The following is a 17,704-nucleotide window of genomic DNA, read 5'->3' as shown; positions in this document are numbered from 1 at the left end:
TAAAATGACTGCTTGCAACCAGGAAATATGAGTCTCTGGTGTATAGTATTTAGTAGTGCTATTCTTAGGCTGGTATGTGCTAACATTTTTTAGGAGCCCTCCCTCATCTATTCTGATCAAGGATTTGCACTGCCCTTCTTACTTGTCTCCACAGCAGATAAAATTTAAAGGAACATGTAAATTAAGAAGCATTGCAATTAGTTATCTTAGGCAAGTTTGACTAATTTTAATTTGAGAATTACATTTGTGTTTCCTACTGAGCGACAAGATTAGAGATAACAGGGACAATGGCATTGTTGTGTGAGAATGCCCCATTGCTGGGAGTCAGTATAAAGCCCTTGCAAAGGTGCTTGCTCCTTTGATACTTCCCCTAAATAGGAGTTTGGAGTAGTTCAAAGAGGTCATAAAATGCCAAAATTGATTTCCAACAGTAAAGAAAGAATATTGGAAATGATATGGATATAAATTATATGAATATAATCTCTGGCATTTCCAGGATACTTGTCTTGTAGTTGCAGATGATTTCAGGTAGAAAACTGGCAAAAGTTTCCCAGTTTCCCATGTGGGGAGTTATGAGGCTCTAATTAAAGAGCTCTGCAAGGCATTCTCACTTACACAAAAACTCCACTATCCATACCATCTTCCATCTTCTGGCCTAGTAGAAAACATTCGGAAATATTTGAGATTCCCTAGCTCATAGTCTCTCTCCTTATGGCTTAGTAACAGGAATCTGTGCATTTTAGAGCATCATCTGATCTTAGACACCATTCTGTTGCAAGCAGATATGGCCCAATACTACAGGGAACTCATGTAATACACTCGGCTTTATCATTAGCAGATACTACCATCTTTTCTTCATCCTCCCAAGGAAACCTTTCATGCCTTAACAGCTGGAGAATTTCCTAGAGGAATCGCTGATTCACTTTTTCTGATTCCATCCAAATGGAGATTTTTATAAGTGATCATTAATTGGAAAACATGGCCAGAAATGTGTAATTAACCTTAGTGAAAGTTATAATTGACTCTGACAGCTTTTGAGGCTCAATAGGCAACTCTAAGCATTTTAGCCGGTGTGATAGTGGACAACCAAATAGCTTCAGACTTTTTATTAGCGAGCCAAGTGAGTTATGTCTGTGGTATTGCCAACATTTTTTGTTGCACTTGGATGTGAGCCAGAAGAAACAATTAATCTCTAAACCGAAGAAGATGGTTTATCTGGCTTGTCAAGTAGGTAAAAAATTCAGGGACACATTGTTTTAGCTTGAGTTTGGTAATTTTAAATTATGTCTCTGAAGCATTCTGCAGTGTTCAATCATTATTTTGCTCTTGAATTTCTGTGCATTGTGATTGCAGTGATTTCCAAAGTTTTAAGGCAGCTCTGCAACCACTGTCATACCACATGATCCAACAACTCATCATTTGACAAAAGGAGCTTGGAGATCAGTTCCTAATTGGACTCCAGACTGTAGTTTCCGTGACATCAATGCCATCTAGAAATCCTGACAATGATGTATGCAAGAGTGAGGCTACTTTTTTCTGACCCTCTGGATGGGACAAAACACAGTCATCAGTTATCCTTGACTAAGAACTAGAACAACTATCTCCATCAGTTGTGTAATTATAATCAGGGAATAACTTGTGATTCACACTGCACTTTTTTTTTTTTTTTTGCCTAAAACCTTGCCTTGCCTGCATCAGCTCTTGCCTTAAGACATCAACCAATCCAAATATTTGCCCAGTTTTTGATAGCCTGTTTTAATAACTGTGAGATCAACCCATATGCCATAGAAACCATGTTCTCACTTTCCCTAATTAAGTGCTGTTTTGGAATTGTGTTATTCCTTGATGCAGTAAGTCAGTAAAAAAAGTTTAGTAATATCATAGCAGATTTTTTTTATTTGAGAAGGAGATTTCCACATAAAAATCCTTAAATTCACTAACTCTTTAAGATATTTAGGAAATTCCTAAACTGAGACTGTAAAAAAATTATACCATATTTTTTCTGGTCTTATAAACAAAAACACTTCATATAAAAAGTGCCCAAATGTGGAAACCTTTAATGCTTGTAATGTGAATTTTAAAATTCATCTTTACTTTAGAAAATAGTTGAAGGATGTGTGGCGATTTCTTTGACTTTCTCAGATCAGAAACCATAGTATCAGTAGCTTCAAATGAAGATTCAAAGGACACCAAATAATTTTTTCAGAAGTGTGTCTGCATTTTAGTTACTTTGTCTCTTATCTTTATTTGATCTTTAATCCTAAAGAATCAACTTGAGTCTGTCTTTGAGATAAAAGAGTTCTTTCATTGAAATTAGTTGCCACTCAGTAATTTTTTTTAATACAGTAAACCTGAACTCTTCGACTTAATGATCTTATGAATAACTCAGTTTGTGATAACACAATTCAACTACTTGTAAGACCTCTACAATCTAGGGTACTCAGAATCCATCAAGTATCCTAGAATGACAAAAGGCATCCAGCATTTTTGAAAAAAACAACAAAACTTCTCACAAATTCACGGAAACTTCTGTCTACCTGCATTGTTTTCATACAATTATCTTTCAAACAGAAGTTAAGGTGCAGTCCTCATCCAAAAAGAAAAATATAATAAAAAACAGAGCATTTTTAAGCTACATCCTTACCACTTCCCATCAATAGTCTTGGCATTTAACCAACTTCCTTTGCCAGAAGAGGATTTTTGTTGATTTTTAAAGCTAAAATGAGAAAGATCTTATCAATTAGTTTATGTTGTAAGTCAGTCTTTTCTGGTTAGAGGCTACATGATGACTTACTGGTTAGTTTTACTCTCTTTGTTCTCCCTCATGTCAGTTATTACTTTCTATATTTTCAATATATTGAAATACAGACTTGTCTTTAGTATCTGGCTTTTTAGCTTATTTCTGTGTTTTGTCTGTATGAGCAATACATACTGGCAACACCCCAACTTGTTTTAAATTTTCTATAGGTCACTAGTTACAAATGGGAAGAAGAAGTAATCCTCAAATAAGATAGTCATGACCTGTAAATTGCTAGGCTAGTGGGAAAGGAAAAGTGATTATAAGCAATTATTCCCATAGCTGCACCAAGCTCCAAAGGCAGGGAGCTCAGTTATTTCTTCCAGCAAGAAAAAGAGCCAGAGAGGAAAATATAAAGATACGTTTCCCACGTTTTTATAATTTGTGATGCAGTTTTTCTGATAGAATTCTTGTATTCTCTGTATATGCAGTTTCTTTATGACTTTTAATTTGATTGTTTTCTCTTGATAATCTGGCAATTTTATGTAAGTGTATTGTTTTATGAATAATTATATACATGTCTGGAGCAAAATAATTCCACCTCAAGAATTTGTGACTTGGCAAATTCTTCATAGAAATATCTCTTCCTAGACCACCTCCTCCCCTTATTTCAGAATCAACTTCTGTTTGTGCAGAAAGAGTGTTTGAGATGAAGGCATTGTAAATACATGACGACATTTCTATTTATCTCTATTATATCAGGGCCAAACAGAGAAACCTGATTCCTATCAGGTCAGCTTCAGAACTCAAACTGAGTATTCATGACTTAATTTCATGAAGAACACACTCAAACCAAATCACCTTGGACAGCACTTTAAATATTCTTGCAGACTAGTTTCTCTGCAGTGAGGCGGTTAGATTTGCCCAGTGGGTTCCCACAAGAGAATTTTTACTTTCCTTTGAACATCATTTGATTGCACTGGAGGGGAGACTTTTTGTTGTTGTTGTTTTAACCTCAAATTAATCAGGTCTTGCTCTGGGAAACAGAGAAATACTTTGTTAGGAAAAATTTGAGGATGACTTGGAAATGGCCAGGAAATTACTGGGTGCCCCTTCTGTGGAATAATGGGCATTAGCTAGGGGATCCTCTGGGATTGTGTGGTTCTGTAGGAATGTGGGCCTTTGTCTTTGAGGAGGCTGTTAGTATCTGGCTTTTTAGCTTATTAGAAAATTGAAAGTAATGCATATTTCCTGTTCAGAACAATGGAAATGGGTTCTGTCCGTGGCAGTGTCAATACATGCTGTTTATGGCAATGCAAAATACAGAGAATGTAAGTCTCTGTAAGTCAAATTCCCATATGAATTGATTTTAACATTTTGTTAGTTTGCTCATTAATGAATGACTTTGGGTGAGTGTCATGATTTTAGTGGTTTGAAAATGATCCTTTCACTTCTCTATGCAGGGACAACTGGCCTTGCAGACACCTGTGCAGACGTAGAGCCTGGCATCTCACTTGCAGTACACCCCCAGCAGCTAGCCCCCTGGGTTAGTGCTTACCTAACCCATCAACCTGGGTGCTGCCAACCAATCCACAAAATTCAGAGAGTGCTTTCCCAGTATGGGAGGGAGTCACATCGTGGACTTTCAGCTTTAATAGAGTTATTCCTTTTCTTCCCATTTCCTTCTAACTACCAGTCTTTATTATTATTTTTTTAAGTCTGTTTCTGGATTGGATTTGATAAAATGTTTCCATTCAACACTTTCTTCTGTCTCTTAATTTTTATTTTACCACACCAACAAGATAGAAACTGAGACTGATTAGCCTCTAAATAGAGGCAAAGGCAAGTGCTTTCTTCAAGAAGACTGTAGTAGTGACTACCGAACAAATTTTAGTTGGCGTTTTTGTTGAGACATGGCTCAGCAAACCTTTGTTAACTTAAAGTGAGGTGGTGGTACAGCTTGTTCATTTTCAGTACTCCTGTGATTTTTTTCATGACTGGTCCGTTTATGGTTCATGGTGGTCATTGCTTGTGATTTGGTTTTGCTCCTGAGAATTTTTTGCTCCTATTTTCTTTTCTCAGTTCCTAAAACTGCTTTTAGATACAGAGAGTGTTATAAAAGTTCATGAGTGGAAAAGTACAGCTTTTCACAGCATCATCTGACCTTGGATCCTTACTCAGTAATTTCATGAATTTCCTTTTCCTTATCTCATTAGCAAATTTACAGGGGAAAAAAAAAAAGAACATAACAAAACAAAGTGGTTCTATTCCAAATTAGAGATTAGCTGCAGAGACAGAGAGCTCTCACTAAAAGCCTTAAAGAAAGGGTTCTAGCTCTAAGTTTTTGGTGTACCTGTGATTTAGTGCCAAGCTAGTTTGTTTTGTTACCCTGTGTTGGAAGTTGCTATCTGAAAGAAAAGGGCTTTTTGGAGTTTGACGTGACTTACAGTTTTTAGGGCTGCAAAGAGAATGGTGGACTTAAGAGCTGAAGTTTTCTGACTAGCAAGAAAGATCCATAAACCTTAATAGTGATGAATTTACTTATCACAGAAGTATTGAGTAGTTTTATAGCTTTAGTAAACAACTTAAACAAATTTTACTTCTAATAATAAACATATTGTGTTATAACTTCAGTATACAATTGGAATTCTCTGGGAGCAAATATGGTTTCCTGATTAAATGATAACATTGATAAGTTTAGTTTCTTTTCTTTTCTTTCTTTCTTTCTTTCTTTCTTTCTTTCTTTCTTTCTTTCTTCTTTCTTTCTTTCTTTTTTTTTTTTTTAAAGATTTTTTATTTATTTTTGTGACAGAGAGACAGCCAGCGAGAGAGGGAACACAGCAGGGGGAGTGGGAGAGGAAGAAGCAGGCTCACAGCGGAGGAGCCCGATGTGGGACTCGATCCCGGTAAGCCGGGATCACGCCCTGAGCTGAAGGCAGACGCTTTAACGACTGCGCTACCCAGGCGCCCCTCTTTCTTTTTTTTTTTTTTTTAAACATTTATTTGAGAGAGAGAGAGTGAGCACAAGCAGGGGGAGGGGCAGAAGGAGAGGGAGAAGCAGACACCCTGCTGAGTAGGGAGTCTGACAAGGGGCTCAATCCCAAGACCCTGGGATCCCAAGACCCTGGGATCCCAAGACCCTGGGATCCCAAGACCCTGGGATCCCAAGACCCTGGGATCCCAAGACCCTGGGATCATGACCTAAGCTGAATATAGATGCTTAACTGATTAAGCCACCCACGTGTCCCTATAAGTCTAGTTTCTTTTCAACAACCATCAGTAAAGACAGAATCTTAAAATTGAAAATAGATTATATATTTTCCAGCTTTATTATGATATTATTGATACATATGTAACTTTGAGGTGTACAGTGTGATAATTTGATGCCTATATACAAATCAATAAATGTGATACACCACACTAATGGAGTGAGAGATAAAAATCATATGATTATCTCAATAGATAAAAAAAAATTTAACAAACTTCAACATCCTTTCATGATTAAAAATTCTCACCATATTGGGTGTATAAGGAATGTACCCAAACAAAATAAAGGCCATGTGTGACAAAACGACAGCAAACATCATACTCAGTGGGGAAAGGTTCACACCTTCTCCTGTAAGATCAGGAATAAGACAAAGATGCCCACTCTTGCTGTTTCTACTCGATATAGTGCTGGACATCCTAGCTGCAGCACATAGATAAGAAAAAGAAATAAAAGCCATCCAAATCAGAAAGGAAAAAGTAAATTGTCTATGTTTCCAGTTGATATGATTTTCTTTAACACAGAAAATCCCAAAGACTCTTCCAAAAAACCCCTTAGAACTAATAAATCAATGTAGTGAAGTTGCAGGATACAAACCAACACATAGAAATCACTTGCATTTCTTACACTCACAATGAACTACCTGAAAAAGAAATAAAGAAAATAATCTAATTTACAGTAGCATCAAAAGAATAAGATACTTAAAAATAAATTTAATCAAGAAGTTAAAAGATTCAAAGAGATTGATTAAAGACATTGAAGAAGACACAAATAAATGGAAAGATATCTTGTGTTCATGGATTGGAAGAATGAATAAAATGTTTATATACTCAAGGCTCTTTCATAGCTATGAAACACTTTAACATATTCTATACTTTTTATTTTTATACTTCTATAGATTCAGTGCAATGCCTGTCAAAATTACAATGGTATTTTTCATCCAAATAGAAAAAAGAATCCTAAAATTCTTATTACAAAAGATCCTAAGTTGCCAAAACAATCCTGAGAAAGAAGAACAAAGCTGGAGATACCACACTTCCTAATTTCAAACTTTACCAAAGAAACCTATAGTAATCAAAACAGACACATACATCAGTGAAATAGAATCAAGAGCGCATCACAAATCTCTGCATATACAGTCTCACTCAGAATTGGGTGGGGCACCTGGGTGGCTCAGTTGGTTAAGTGTCTGACTCTTGATTTCAGCTCAGGTCATGATCACAGGGTCATGAGATCAAGCCCCATGTCTGGTTCTGCACACTGCCTGGAGTCTGCTTGTCCCTCTCCCTCCCCCTCTGTCCCTCCCCCTGCTTGCATGTGCATGCGTATGCACCCCCACTCTCTCTCTCAAATAAATAAATAAAATCTTAAAAAAAAAAAAGAAATGGGATTACATCAAACTCAAAAACTTCTGCCCAGCAGAAAAAGTGACTTACAGAATAGGAGAAAATATTTGCAAACCATCTATATTATAAAGGGTTAATACCCAAAATATATAAAGAACTTATACAACTCAATGGCAAAACAAATAATCCAATCAAAAATGGGTAAAGGAATGAATAGACATTTCCCAAAGACATACAAATGGCGAACAGGTACATGAAAAGTTGCTCAACATCACTAATTATCAGGGAAATGCAAATCAGGTAGTACCTCGTACCTGTTAGAATGGCTATTTTCAAAAACAAGGGATAACATGTGTTGGCAAGGTTGTGGAGAAAATGGAAACTTTGTGCACTGTTGGTGGAAATATAAATTTGTGCAGCCACTATGGGAAACAGTTGGGAGTTTCTTCAAAGAGTTAAAAATAGAACTACCATATGATCAACAATCTCACTTCTGGGCATACAACTGAAGGAAATGAAATCACGTGTCAAGGAGCTATCTGCACTCCTATGTTCATTGCAGCATTGTTTACAATAGCCAAGACATGGAAACAACCTTAGTGTCCACTGATGGATGTATGGATAAAGAAGCTGTGATACACACACATGCCTTCACATAGTGGAATATTATTCAGCCACGAAAAAGAAGGAAATTCTGCCTTTTTCAACAGTAGGGGTAGATCTTGAGGGCATTAGGCTAAGTGGAATAAGTCAGGCAGGGAAAGGCTGATACTCTGCAGTCTTTCTTATAGGTGGAATTTTGAAAAGCCAAACACATAGAAACTGTAGAATGGTGGTTGCCAAGGACCAAGGGGTAGGGAAAATGGGAGGATATTGTCCAAAGAGTACAGATTTCCAGCTATAAGATGGATAAGTTCTGGGGGTTTAATGTACAGCATAGTAACAGTAGCTAACAATACTGTATTATACATAGAAAGTTGTTGAGTATAAATTTTAAATGTTATCACTACATATGTAATAATGGTAATTATTGAGGTGGTGGAGATGTTTATTATGAAAATCATTTTATAATGTTATGTGTGTATCAAATCATGCTGTACACTTCATTTTTTATTTATTTTTTACATGCTGTACACTTTACACAGTATCATATGCCAATATCTCAGTAAAGCTGGTAAAAATTTAGGGTATCTATAGGCATTTTTGCAAAGAAATTCTGGCATGATTCCTGAACTGTAAATATAACACTGATTAATGTTTAATTAATGTTAATTAATGTTAAGCCATAAATATCTGAGGTTATCTGTTCTACTGGACAGAAATTATGTAACTTTGAAATTATATATAATTATTGGTTTAATGTTAAAAAAAAGAAATTATGTATATCTCTACTGGGCAAAAATCTGTGAGGAAAATGGTAACTTCACCAAGTCTATATCCTTTAATCAATACTTAATAGATGAATTATGTATATTCTCCTGGGTAATCCTTGGGTGTCCTTTGCCATCATGTAATGTTGAAAGGATTAAACACCAAACTTTTTGCCTCCAAGTTTTGTACTTCTGTATGTTTATTGGCGTTTTAATTTTTTTTCCTTTATCAATTGTCAGTTCATTCTATTTTTCGTTTTCTACTGGTTCTACTATATTTGATTTACTAGAGTAGAAGAAGGTAAATGTCTGTAGTGATTAATCTATACTCTTATTTAAAATGTATTTTATTTTAATGTTTTTCATATTTAATATATGTAAAATCCAAGAAAGTTGTATTTTGGGCCTTATTTTGAATGCAATAATCTTTTTTTTTTTTTAAGATTTTATTTATTTATTTGACAGAGTTAGAGACAGCCAGCGAGAGAGGGAGCACAAGCAGGGGGAGTGGGAGAGGAAGAAGCAGGCTCATAGCGGAGGAGCCTGATGTGGGGCTCGATCCCATAACGCTAGGATCACGCCCTGAGCCGAAGGCAGATGCCTAACCGCTATGCCACCCAGGCGCCCCTGAATGCAATAATCTTAATGTATTTAATTGTGAGTCCTTGTATTAACAGTTTTTGTGTGAATTATCTCGTAGTTTTCAAATTTGCTGTGCTCTGACAATTCTTTTAGTTGGTTTCCTATTGTTTCTCCAGAAAGTAAAGGGTTTGTGCACACATCTCTCCATCTCCATCTCTACGTTTCTTGTCCTAATCTGTTTCTACTCAAGTATTCACATCTTCCTCCATTATTCTAAGTCTTTCGTATTTACTCACACTTGCTGCTCTTAATTGTTGTTTGGACCTTTGAACACACAGAGACTTAGTTGACAAAATGTGTCAAGATTTCTAAGTTCTACAACTTTTTTTCATAAAAGTGTTGGAGTTTTTTCCATTTAAAAATTAGAAAATACATCTTTCATTAGAGATTTTTCTGGGTCATATCATAAAATAAAGGTAAAAAGTATGTAAGAAAAAAATAGTGGATCTTTATTTTTTATAAGAAAATCCTACACCTCTTTCCTCCCTCCCTTATTATCCTATGAGACCGTCCCCTTGGCCTGATGATCTCAGTCTGAGAATCCCAGAACTCTAATGCCTCACTTGGTCACCACCTTCTGCATTAGTTTAATTAGGCTCCTTTCTCAAAACAGCAGTTTTATTTAGCTCCTTGTCCTGGGGTGGGTGGATATGGGCAATGCTTATGCACAGGAGAAAATGCAGTCGGTGGATCTTCTCTGACTCCCTGACCATGTTGCCACCGGAGGTCTTTTGATAGATTAGGTAGGTGATGTAGTGAAGAGGGACTGAAGGCTTGGTGAACTGTCTTCTACCTGAAGAAAAATCTCCTTCACAGATTCCTATGCTTCCAGAGAGGAAGGAAATAATAAAATGAGCAGGAGCAGAAATTGTACAGGAGAGAAGAGTGGGGGCAACTGTATAGAGAAAGGCACGTGAAAGAAAGTGAAGTTGATTTTTTTCTAGTTTTGTTGAGAAATAATTGACATACATCATTTTAACTTTAAGGTGTACAGTATGGTGGATTGATTACATAAATTATGAAATGATTACCGCAATAAGTTTAGTTAACACCCACCATCTTATAGATTAAATAAAAAGAAAAGAGAAAAAAATTCTTTGTGATAGAAACTCTAAGGATTAACTCTCAACAGTTTTCTTGTATATCATATAGCAGTGTTAACTATAATCATAGTGTTGTCGTGAAGTTGATTTTTAATGGGAATCCAGTTTTGAAAACAAGATATGGAAGAGAGAGTAAAGGATAGAGTTACTGTCCCTGCTTTTAAGATCTCTGATCTGTATTTTGTTATCTCCATATATCAGCTCCTTTTTGGCTTCACTTTCTGCATTGCCCAGTATGTAATTTGCTCAATTTCAGTGTGACCTCAGACTTCCAAGGATCTTTGTTTTTCTTTCTCTCTCTCTCTCTTTTTAGAGGAATATATTTTATTTTTTTATTGTTTTTAATTTTAATCCCAGGTAGTTAATGGTGTTACATTAGTTTCAGGTGTACAATACAGTGATTGAATAATTCTATACATTACTCAGTGCTTATCATGGTAAGTGTACTCTTAATCCCCTTCACCTATTTCACTCATCCCCCAACAACCTCTGCTCTCATAACCATCAGTTTGTTCTCTATTGTTAAGAGTCAAAAGGATATATGCACCCCTATGTTTATTGCAGCATAATTTACGATAGCCAAATTATGGAAGCAGCTCAAGTGGCTATCGATACATGGATGGATGAAGACACACAATGCAATATTATTCAGCCACAAAAAGAATGAAACCTTGCATTTGCAACAACACGGATGGATCTAGAAAGTATAATGGTAAGCAAGTAAGTCAGAGAAAGACAAATACCATGTGATTTCACTCATATGTGGAATTTAAGAAACAAAACAAATGAACAAAGGACCTCTGTCTCTTTTGATGCTCCATTCTGCTTACTGTGCCAGACAGATGTGCTGCTCTAAAATGCTGAATATCAAGTTCCTGACCATTTCTGAAGGGTGTCACAAAAAGGTTCCATCTGGCTTTGGACTAAGTTTGTGAAACCTGTCTTCAACAAGATTCTCACAGTTGCTTGGAAATTATCTTTTAACTATTGGTACATTTCTGACACTCTACAAATTTTCTACACATAGCATATTGCCTTATTTTCCCACTCACCCCCAAACCTTTTCCTCTATATGATTGAAATTGTCATTTCCTGATTTTGCTTTCTCCACTTTAACACCATCTGTTACTTCCCTAAAATCTTGATTTTTCTCTCTGCTGTTTGGTTTTCTCCCTTTAATGGTACCAGTGATATCTCAGCTCTAAATCTATGCCTTTTATTTAGTCTTCTAATTTTGGTCACTCTTTAGCATGTGAAAGTGAGCTGTTACTTACTTCTGTGACATTCCTTTTTCCTTGCTTTTTATACATTGAAACAGGGCTTTTAAAAGGCAGATAATGTGTAAAAATAGTAGTTATAGTAACACAAAAATGATGACAACAAATACTATGTATTTGTTCTTTTTTGGCCATGTATGTTTCCTCCACTAGCTTTCTTCTGTCTTATATGTTATCCTTTAAGTAAATCTTTCTTTCTCATGACTTCAAATTTTGGATGGCTCCTAAATTTTTGTCCCAGAGTGGGAAATTGCTCATCTGTCAATTACTGTGGATTTTTATGAATAAATGGCCCCCTGACTTGGTGAATTTTTTTAAAGATTTTATTTATTTGAGAGAGCACACGCATGCAGGAGCAAGGGTAGGAGGAGGAGTGGGGGCAGAGGGAGAGGGACTAGCAGACTCCCCACTGAGCAGGAGGCCTGATAGTGGGGGATCATGACCTGAGCCAAAGTCAGACACTTAAGTGACTGAGCTACCCAGGCGCCCCTGCTGAGTCTTTTACTAGCACCAAAACTCTGGTGGATTTTGTTTTTTTTCCCTTCTGATCAGCAAACACCTTTCTCCCTTCCCCTCAACTTGTAGCAGTAATATGTAGGTTTAAGTCTTAGCTCTGCCACTAGTAGCTATAAAATCTTGGGTAAGTTAATTTATTTATGTATTAAATGTTTATGAGAATGGGATGGAATATTCCTAGTAAAATGGAATCCTTTTTTCCCCAGATTTATTGAAATATAATTGACGTATAACATTGTGTCAGTTTAAGGTGTACATTTTTTGCATTCTTGCTCAAAGTTCATAACAGGAATAATTGTTTTAGATCATGAACAGATATCCATATTTGCATGATGTAGTCAAAACAGCACTGGATTTGGAATCAGAGGGTCTAGTTTTTGGTTTTAAACTATGTAACTATGTTTTTAGGTAAGTTACTAGCTTCTCTGAATTTGAGATTTTGCATCCATAAATGAAAATAATTCTATCAGGTATATCTATCCTATAGGTAATTATAAGGATCAAACATGTGAAAGTACTTAGTAAATATGTGCCATAAAAATAATGTATGGTTTTCCAGCTCTGAGATTCTATCATTAAATATTTTAGAAACTTTCAGAATATGGTGTAAAAAAATCTATATTTTCTTTGTGACTTTAACAATGGCATGGAAGATGATTACTAATTATATCATGAAGCCTGGGAAATAGAAACTGTATAAATTCCCTGCTATGCTGGCTGCTATTGGAACTATTGCTCCCCCAACCCTTTCTTTTCCTTTTACATGCTGCTTCTTCTTTTCTAAAACCTCATGAAGTTAAACCATGGACCATTATAAGTCCTGAGATGAGGCTTCCCTACTCCCCAGCTGGAAGTTTATAGCAAGAATACCAGGCATTCTCTTGGGAGTGACTGGGAAATGTGTTAATGCTTAGGTTTGAATTTGGAAACTTCATTTGTGCATGCTGGACTTCAAAGAAAAAGATGGTAGACTAGAAAAACAGGAACTGTGAAAAATTATGGACCCGAGAAAGTGCCTTTACTTCAGAGAAGTGTTATTAATTGTATTTTAGGAAACACAAGAGCCAGAAGAAAGGCTCCTTTTCCTTCTCAAACTTACAGTACATTTGAGGAGGGAAAATCTATAAAATTGAAACCATTGAGGAACTATGATTAGTAAGAACTGATTTGCTCTAGATAAGCAATCAGTTATTATCTCTTTTCAGCATGTTTTCCTCTCCCCTCTCAACTTGTTAAACTCCTATAGTTATTTTTGCAAAACTCACAAGACCTTTATCCTTTGTAAAGTTGTGTCTGAATTTCCTGGACTCTTGTGTGTCCTTCCTGGCCAACAGCAGACATCTGGAATGTCTCCTATGGTACTATATATTATGGTTTATTTTTATGTGGGTATTTATTATTTTTCAATTAAAATTTAAGTTTCCTGACTTCTGGGAATAAGAGAAGAGATTCATATAAAGTGGAGTTACTAGGAAAATTTTCGTGGAGGAGATGGGATTTTGATTTACCTTTAAGGGATGAGTAGTGATTGGAAATGTTCCATATTGCACTATCCTGTCCGTAACCAGTAGCTAGATGAGGCTATTGAGCACTTGAAATACTAGTATTTCAATACTAGTATTTCCTTGGCCAGTACAACCGAGGAAATAGATTTTTAATTTCATTTAATAACCATATGTAATTATTGGGAACTAGTTTGGACCAAGTAGATCTAGGTTTGGCATATCTCTTCTTATTTTGTGATTTTTCTAGCATGTGGTATCTGAAGCCATACGTGGACTAGAAAAACCAGATTCTCTGTCTATAACTAGTTGCTTGTTCCTCACTGGACTACTGTTTTCTCATTTGTAAATGATTAATTTGGACTAGCTAATCACTTACGAGATTTGTGGGATAATATTTTTATGACTGATTTCACTCGTCATGCACAACTGAGGTGTGTGTGTATGTGCATATATAAATACACATATTAAAAGACAAAACTTTGGGATCCTTTTTTTTTTTTTCTATTGCTGGGTTTCTCTTGCCCTTTCCTTTCAGTTCCAGGTGTGAGGCTTTTTGTGCATTCATGTACCTTTATTTTACCAGCTCTTTACTGTGTATGCTGTAACCCACCTCTTTTCTCAGACCACTTCATCTTTTAGCAGCATATCTAAGTATTATGGGAGCAAGAGGGCTTGAGACACAGAACTGTTTGACCTACAGGCAAGAGAATATATTTTCCATGTGGTCACATTGTATTCCCTGCAAAAAAGTGGGTAAGAACTAAAGAGATTCATGTAGTCACCCAGAATTAGAGTCAGGGAACCATCAGACTTGGCATTGGATCCCAGACACTTGAGAGGTTTGAAGCAGAGAGATCAGATAAGAGGGATAAAAGGGGCTAAGGTTGATGAAGGGACAGGAGAAAATCAATGGTTATATGGCAACTATGAAGTTTGCATTTCTTCATCCCCAGCAAATTCCAAAAGCTTCGGGCTCTAGTAGCTATAGCCAAGGTTCACAAACTTCAGAGATTGTGAAGAATCTGGACAAATAAATCAAATTGGCTTCCTTAACTTCCTGACTTCCCATAGCACTCCCTTCCCCCTTGTACATCTTGGCCATGTCCCGGCTGCTGACCATCCTACTAGGTACTTCTACTTTTACCTTCCGAGTGCCCATGCAAATACTCTGTGCCATTAGTATCTAGTCTACCCTTGCCTTGATCCTTCATACTCTCGAGTCACCTTTATACCCTATGCCTGGTTCTCTTTTGTTCACTGCTACTCTGTGGGCATTGTATGAATTGTAAATATGATTGTAGGTAGTGGTATAATTATAAGAGACATATTATGTGCCTGAGATGAGGCAAGGGTAAGAAACGAGACAACTTGAATGGCTGAAGAATTGTTCCAGGAGCAATTAAAATAGTACCAGTGAATTCTGGCAAATGCCATCTTTACCTCCTCTTTCTTTTTCTCATTGTGTTGCACTATACCACCTTCCTTGCCCTTCCTAATCTTTGTTATGCATATCTACAGTGTTTTTATATTTGCTTCATTTTCTTGTTTATAGATGAATTGTCCTGGAAGCCATGGTGTTAGGGATGTTGCATGTGGAAGTGACTCAACTGCTTTAGGTGACACCAGGTAAAATGCTTATTTAATAATGGCCCTGTGAACGAATTGAGGGGATAGATAGTCTTCACAGTGTGAATATCCTTGAATAATTAATCATTATAATGTAGAACTTTATTAACATTCTTATTTTAGTTTCTTTTTAATTTTTTTTTTAATCTGGAAACATTCCAGCTGATAAATCAATGGATGGAGTGAATCACTCTGTGGTGTCAGAGTTGGTGTTCCTGGGAGTCACCAACTCCTGGGAGATCCAACTTCTCCTCTTTGTGTTCTGCTCCATATTTTATGTGGCAAGCATGATGGGAAACTCCCTCATCATGCTCACTGTGACTTCTGACCCTCACTTACATTCCCCCATGTACTTTCTGTTGGCCAACCTCACCTTCATTGACCTTGGAGTTTCTTCTGTCATTTCTCCGAAGATGATTTATGACCTTTTCAGAAAACGTAAAGTCATCTCCTTTGGTGGCTGCATCACTCAGATCTTCTTTCTCCATGTCATTGGTGGTGTGGAGATGGTGCTGCTCATTGCCATGGCCTTTGACAGATATGTTGCCATATGTAAACCTCTGCATTATTTGACTATTATGAACCGAAAAATGTGTATTTTGCTTCTGGTAGCTACATGGGTAATTGGCTTGACCCACTCAGTGATTCAATTGGTTTTCGTTATAAAATTGCCATTCTGTGGCCCTAATGTGTTAGACAGCTTTTTCTGTGACTTCCCTCGGTTAATCAAACTGGCCTGCACAGACACCTACAGTCTAGATTCATGGTCATAGCCAACAGTGGGTTTATATCTCTGGGATCATTCTTCATATTGATTGTCTCCTACAGTTCTATCCTGACCACTGTTTGGAAACACTCCTCAAGACGCTCATCCAAGGCCCTCTCCACTTCAGCAACTCATGTCATGGTGGTGATTTTGTGCTTTGGTCCTTGCATCTTTGTTTATATCTGGCCTCACCCCACATCACGCTTTGACAAATTTCTTGCTGTTTTTGATGCAGTTCTTATTCCCTTTTTTAATTCAGTCATCTATACATTCAGGAACAAAGAAATGAAAGTGGCAATGAGGAGAGTATGCAGTCAGTTTATTACTTACAGAAGGATTTCATAAATGACAAAAGTATTATGGACTTTTCTTAATGACTTGAAATAACATCAAATTTCTATAGTTTCAGTATCAGTTTCCAAGTACCTTACTACTGTTTAGGTGTCTGAGATGAAAATAACATGGTTATTTAAGAGTCTTAATTGAGAAATTGTGTTGCTGTCTATTGTTGAAGGAAGCATGTTGTGTGATAAAAAATATCTCCCAGAGAAGGCCAAATGCTGTCTCTCAGGAGACATTATCTTGATGAATTTACTATGGTCTAGAATTCAAAATTGAGTCTCTTCAGTGGGAGTTATACAAGGGAATACTTGCTGATTGACACTAAATAAATTGATACTGGATAGAAATATATGTATATCAAGATGTCAATTTGTTAATTTGCTATAAAAAATTAGTAAAGTGGTCTAAACTTTCATGAAAGCCTAACTTACTATTTCATTATAGGGAAATTTCTGAGAAGTTAGGTGATAAGGACATTCATGAGCAGGGAATCAGAGCAAGAGGAGTTAGATGGATTTATTCAAATATTTAATCATATCAGATTTTGATGATTAATGCTTATATCTCCACACTAGGATATGCTTTCCATAACAAGTGGAAAAATAGGATCCTTAGACCAGGCCACTTTTCTATCTGGACAGCGCTGGCTGGTCTCACAAGTTTTAACTTTTGACTTTTGTTTGTACTGTGTTTCAGGCTGTCTAACCCCTTTATTCTTTAAGATTCATTCTTATTTTCATTTGTAAATAGCCAGGTTCTTCCTTTTTCTTCTGCTGACATAATACTATTCCCATTGCATTTACATGATTTGAGTCATTACAAGCTAAATTTTAGTTTGGGAGGCTTTTTATATATGACCATATTCTCTTCTATCATAATGAGGGATTTGCATACACCAATTTAGAAATTTCAATTCTTATCCATTTCAACACAGAGGAACCAAGGCTCATTCTCAGAGATGTAGTGTGAATGACTCTGAACCACTCCATACATCTTAACCAGTTTATCAGTATTCCTATTGTCTTATAAATGGTCCTTATTTACCTCATAGTTCATCTCACTTGATAATTTATGTGCCTTTTCTTTTGATTTCCATTGCTCTTATATTATTCATTCATTCATTCAGCCCCCTCTTGGGGGCTCTTGACTATTGGAAAACCAATACATATATTATCAATTTAGTAGCTACCAGTTATGCTCAGTCTCCCT

The 17,704-nt window shown here is 36.4% G+C and overlaps 1 protein-coding gene across 1 annotated transcript; it reads left to right on the top strand.

Annotated features, from left to right (window-relative positions):
* The first annotated feature begins 15,560 nt into the window (after positions 1–15,560).
* Positions 15,561–16,498, top strand: LOC125282022 (olfactory receptor 4F3/4F16/4F29-like). Its single transcript, XM_048215943.1, is given in 2 exon segments — positions 15,561–16,143; positions 16,146–16,498. Coding segments are annotated over 2 exon segments (936 nt in total).
* The last annotated feature ends 1,206 nt before the right edge of the window (positions 16,499–17,704 follow it).

Source organism: Ursus arctos, unplaced genomic scaffold (genome assembly GCF_023065955.2).
Source record: "Ursus arctos isolate Adak ecotype North America unplaced genomic scaffold, UrsArc2.0 scaffold_21, whole genome shotgun sequence".
NCBI classification, from domain to species: domain Eukaryota; kingdom Metazoa; phylum Chordata; class Mammalia; order Carnivora; family Ursidae; genus Ursus; species Ursus arctos.
Note: the sequence above shows the minus strand (reverse complement) of the source record. Positions and strands in the feature narration are given on the sequence as shown.